The sequence below is a fragment of the Hyperoodon ampullatus genome (genome assembly GCF_949752795.1).
Source record: "Hyperoodon ampullatus genome assembly, chromosome: 14".
NCBI lineage: Eukaryota > Metazoa > Chordata > Mammalia > Artiodactyla > Ziphiidae > Hyperoodon > Hyperoodon ampullatus.
In genome coordinates, this window is record NC_136927.1 from 61606105 (window position 1) to 61611781 (window position 5677).

Here is a 5677-nt window from a genome sequence, read left to right on the forward strand (position 1 = left end):
CCCACTGTGGAACAAGATCTGTTCCAGGAGTCTACAGACGTGGGTCCGAGTTCCTGCAGACTGCCAGCCTCCCTCAGCCACCTCATCTGTAAACTGGGGTTAGTAATCGTTCAGGGTGGGGTGGACTGGGGGCTCTGATGCCAAGACGTATAGAAAACATACTGTAAGGAGGAAATGTTTTTGCATCATCCTGGTCCAAGTGAGCATCTTGGACCCATCCTGAGGCCTCCTGGTGCAGCTGACAGAGGGAGGGGTCAGTGGATAAGAATGACCCCACTACCCCTCCCCTTATCTTTGCCTATGGAAGGTAATACTTACATCCTGGGGAGAAAAAGAAAGTCATGGAACTCTAGAATCCGGTCCAAACCCTTCATTAGTGCAGAGGCAGGAACTGATGGTCTGAAAGGGTAAGGGGTTTGCCCAAGGTCATACAGAGGAAAGATTGGGGATAGGTTGAGGGAGTTTTCTGCCCCTGAATGGCTTTGGAAAGGAGGAATGGGTGGGAAGTTCTGGGGGGACTCGGGGAAGGCTGGCATTTTGGACTTAGGGCCCTACCCCTGGGAAGGGGACACAGAGATGTGAGCTCCAGACTTTCTGACCTGGAGTTGGGCTTTCTGGGGGCTTAGATGGAAGGGGCCCCATTGAAAGGGAGAAGTTAGGGAGACAATGGGAAGGTGGGATGTGGTGGGGAGGAGGAAGGGTCCAGACCCCAGGCCTGGCTCCTCCTCTGGCTGTGAGGGCAGCTCAAAAGTCCCGCTTGGGCTGGATGGTCTGCACAGAGGATTGCCCAAAGTGGCTGGCGGGTGGTGGGAACCAAGACCGGCCACTGGCATCGTGGAAAATGGGGGACAATTGCTGCTCCAGCTCATCCCCGAAGACCTCCATGTGGCCATCGGTTTCAGTGTCCAAGGGTTCTGCCTTGGGGTCCTGGCTCAGCCAGCCAGTCATGGCCCAGAACATGCAGATGGCCAGCAAGATCCCGGCTGCCCCGCAGAGCACTGTGCCTGCCAGGCGGCAGGTGCCCAGAGCCTTGTTGTAGTCGGCTGCCCGCTGATCCAACACCAGGAACTCGCCCTCTCCGATGCCCTCCAACTTGGGGGGCACTGCATAGCCAGTGGTCAGGGCTGCCAAACCCAGTAGCAGAAGCAGGGTACCTGAGGATAAGCTGATCTGGAGAGAAGCAGACAGATTGGGAGGCAGTCAGGGTCAGCTGGGGCCCCAGGCCAAGGGATCACCTTGGATCCCAATTGGACTTAAAGGTAACCCCTTGGTCCAACCTTAAAAGATGGGGTCATAGACACACCTGCTAGGATCTAATTGACAAGGGCACAAACTGTCATGTTCTAGTTGAAATCTTGCGGCCTCTGAATTAATTTCCCTTTCAGCTCCCACCTAGCAGTGGACTCCTTCTGCCAGCCTTGAGTCCCCCTGAATCATCATTTGGGTCCCATCTTATCCCCCTGTCCCATCTACCCTCTACCTCTATCCCTCTGTTGGGTTAACTTCTACACATCCCTCAGATCACATGCATCTCAAACCTCACCTCCTCAGGGAAGCCTTCCAGGATGCCCCTGGACTGGGTCAAGTCCCCAGCTCTGCACTCATGCAAACGCTGTGCCCATTTGCTCTTCAGTGCACTCACCTTGGTGCACATCTGGACGTGTACCTTGGTTACTATGTAAGTGATGTCTGTTTGCCTGCTATACTGGACTGAGAGCTGGGAAAGCCATGAGATCAGAGACTGCCTGTTTGGGCTCCCAAGGTGTCTTCCATGCCTAGCACGGTGCTGGTACCCAGCAGTAGCTGAGCGAATGTTTGCAGAATGACTAAATGAACCACAGCTAGGAGCTCCTCAAAGACAGGGACATCGTCTTAAATTCTGTGTTCCCAAGATCCTAGCACACTGCTTGGCAATAAGAAGATGCTCAAAAACTTAAAATACGTACTTTCTCCTGGAAGTCTCCCCTGATCACCCCAGGCACTGAGGGCATTTCCTCTCCTGCCATCCTCTGCACACCTGGCCTGAGGTTGTGCATTCACTGTGCAGGTTGGCACCTCGCCTTCCCACTAGAGTGAAGCCTTTTGAAAGCAGAGAGGAGGGACCCTCTGTCTCAGGCTTCCTATAGTATTTATCAAAGAGCATTGTAGGGACCCAGCTCACTGTCACTTCCATGCCTTTACTCACATGGTGCTCCCTAACTGACCATTCTCCATGGCTGGTATGGACATTGACTGTTCATTTCTCTCACATCTTCTACTGTCCTGGCAACAGTCCCCCAGTATATCTTTGGGAAGCCACAGGAAGATTTAAGTGAGGTAAACCCTTCTTCCTGCCAGTCAGCATATACCATCCCTCTGGTCATAGTAATTAGCTCAGGGCTGGGCAAGTGACCCATTCAGAGCCAATGCAATACTTGCCAGGACTTCTGGAAGTGAAAAACCATTGTTTCTTTTCTGAAAGAAATACTGGATGAAATTCTGATTTCCCTTGGAAGGTGTGGAGTGAGAGATTGAGGGTCAGCTTGGGAGCAGTCATTTGGAGAACACATGGGGAGAGCCTCAAACTAATGGGCTGCAAGGATGGGGGTACCATGGGGAGCCTGAAGGAAATCTTGAGCCTCAGTGTGATGCTCTGAACTGCTGGAGCGAACTTTGCCTGAAGGCACCCAACCTGTGGTCTTTTCTATAAAATGAGCAATATTTTCCCTTTATTGTTGAAACTCATTTGAGTTGGGTTGCCTCTTGTTTGAACATGCAAGACTCCTAATTGCTACGCAGCCCCTTTTCTTTCTATCCACTGATCCCACCTCCTCCCTGAAACCACAGGAAATCACAGGAATTGCTCCTCCTTCCACCTTACCTTCCAGCACAGTGAGGGCCAAGGTCGGTGAGGGCACAGTACAGGAGGCCCCTCAGGGTCATCGCTGAGGGGGGTACCTGCACAGTCCTCGTAGAAGAGGTGCAGATAGGAGCGGACCCCATACCACTTGCCATCTTCCACGTTGGGGCCTCGGCTGCAGCCACAGGGACGCTCGCAGCTTGGCATCCTCGGTCCCTGTGGGGTAGGCCAGGTGCCGTGGACAGAGGGAGGGGGCAGTGAGGGTTGCCCATGGTGACTCTCCAAGGCCCCCGGAATCTTTGTGCTACTTTCACCTCTCCACCCATTTTAGAGAGCTCACACTCATAGCAGAGCCTGTCCTTCTGGAATCCTGGTTTGAGTATAGTGAATGAGCCAAGGCACTGAGTGCTTAGCCCACAGCCTGGCAATTTGTTGGTGGCAATAAATTTGCATGTTTACTGTGGAGGCCACCCAGTGGCTGGAACTGTGGGTTCTGGAGCCTGACTGCCTGGATTGGAATCCAGGATCACCACTTCCTGGCTGTGTGATGTCAGACAAGTGCTTTCACCTCTCTAAGCCTCAGTTTCCTCATCCGTAAAACACAGCTGATAATCATACCTGCTTTATACAGTTATTGTGTCCAGTGCCAAGAAATGATAGCTTCTGTGACTATTATTACTGTAATTTCTTCGTTATTATTTTATCCTGAATTTCTAGAGCCCCATGTCTAGAGTGAGAGTTCCTTATCCCCATCTCCTCTCCAAATCTCTTCCCCTTAATTTCCCTGCCTTTCAAGGTATTCTGGGCTGAAAGTGTCACGGTTGACACTCGTCCAATCGGGTGGAGCTCCGCAAGCTGCAAGGTCCTAAAAGATCCCTCCCAGGGTTGCCCCTCAGAAGGCAACAATCTCCAAGTCCCAAGGAACCTTGACTCCACAGAAGGTGAAAGTCAGGGGTCCTCAGGCTTAGGTGTTCTTAGGCTCAACATTAGATTTCTAAAGAAACCTATCTAAGGACCTTTCTTTTCACAAATGGAGACACTGAGGCCTAGGGAATGGAAGGTACTTGTGTATCCAAACATCCTTAGGACTAAAAGCAAAGGGGGTGGGGGTTGCTGGGGAAGGACTGGGCTCCCCCCCATCCCCTGATGGCCCTCAGTCCCTCTGAGCAGCTTCAAACACAATGAAGCAATGTGCTTACACTGAAGAATAAGACAAATTTCTAGTCCCCTCTCATTTCCAGATGTGATCCTCAAATCCCTGTGTAGAGAGACTCACCAGCACACAAACACACAGCACAGAGAAACACACACACACACCAGAGACATACACAGATAGATGCACCTACACACACACCAACACAGACACACAAACACCACAGACATATACAGACAGGCACACATATACCACATAGAGACACACAGAGCTAGACGCACAGCACAAAGAGACAGAGACTCAGACACACCACACACACACACACACACACACACACACACACAGAGCCACAACGTGTGTTGGAGGTGATTCTATGGATCCACACCAGCACACAGAAGTGCTGCGTTAAAGCCTGTCTATAAATCACAGCTCTCCACAGCCCTCACCCAAAACTCAAGGGAAAAAAGGGAAAAGGGGTAAGAGACAATACCCCCCACCCCCACTGACATACAATGGGAAAAGGCAGAGATCAAAAGCCAAAGACAGAGAAAGAAGAGGGCGGGCGAGAGGTGGGGGGAAGAGCCGGTGCTCGAGGGAATGGGGGAGGGGGGTGGGTGGGGCTCTGCAGAGGGTGTGGCCAGAGCGGGCACCGCCCCGGGAAATTTCAGCTTCCTCACCCCGGCCGGCGGGGCGGTGAGCATCAGTGCAACGACCATTAACCGAAGATCCTAGGGGACGGGGCGGGGAGGGAGCTCAGGGATTATAGGCCTGGGTTAGCTCCTCCTCTCGTGCAGCTCACTGTCCCTCTCCTCCAAATATACATCACCCGATCCTGCTGGCATCGGAGCGGGAAGGTGACCTTGACGCTGCCTCCCCCTCGACCGGGCCCCTCCCCTTCCTTTTAGGGTTGTCGGAAGGCGGACTGGCGGTCTGGGGGAGGGTGGGAGAGGATGCTGAGAGCCCCGGACCAGGGTTGCCAAGGAAGTGCTAGGGAGCTGTCCTTAGGCGGGATGGGGGAGGAGCTCCGTGAGAAGGGAGAGGGGAGAGGACGGAGCTACTGGGTCCGAGGGGTGGAGGCTGCGGCAAGGAGGCGAGCGGTGACAGGCGCGAGGCCCGAAGATGGCTGGAATCTCTCGTCTTTATGGAGCCTCGCTCAGTTCTCCTTCCCAGACCCCCAGACCCGCGCACTCCAGCGTCCAGTGTAGCTCAGGCCTGAAGAGACGCTGTCTTGGCGAGTGAGGCCAGAGAAATCAGGCCAACGTCCCCCGCCCCCACCGCACGCGGTTTCTGAGCCGAGCACCAGTTCCCCGGTCGAGATTAAGAGCATCCTTTCCCCTAGAGGGAAACTGAGGCGAAGAGGGGCGGGAATGGGTTTTCTGCAGAGAGGTGGGTGGGGTCTTGCCCTCTGAGGCCTCCGCCCAGCCTCCCAACCCTGAAGTGTCTCCAGGCGCTGGGCTGGCGAGACCTCTGCCCCTGCTACTTCCCCGAGACCCTACCTCGCAAAGCCCGAGGCACACCAGGGCTGGGGCGCCGCCGTCCTGCCCGAGGCGGGACACGGCCGGGCTGGGGATGCGGCCGGGGTGGGGGTTCTCCAGATCCTGGGAGGAGGCGGGGTGGGGGTCGGGCCGAGCGTGGGGCAGGGCTGAGCTCACCTCTCCGTCCGCAGTCTCCGCCGAGCGGGAGCG

General features: G+C 54.6%; 1 protein-coding gene across 1 annotated transcript; it reads right to left on the minus strand.

The window, feature by feature from the left end:
- Window positions 1–744: 744 nt before the first annotated feature.
- Window positions 745–3046, minus strand: NRSN2 (neurensin 2; the record flags this gene model as incomplete). The annotated part of the gene is made up of 2 exons (XM_079718403.1): window positions 745–1170; window positions 2861–3046. The coding sequence occupies 2 exons, from the start codon at window positions 3044–3046 to the stop codon at window positions 745–747; spliced, it is 612 nt and encodes a 203-aa protein (XP_079574529.1).
- Window positions 3047–5677: the final 2631 nt, after the last annotated feature.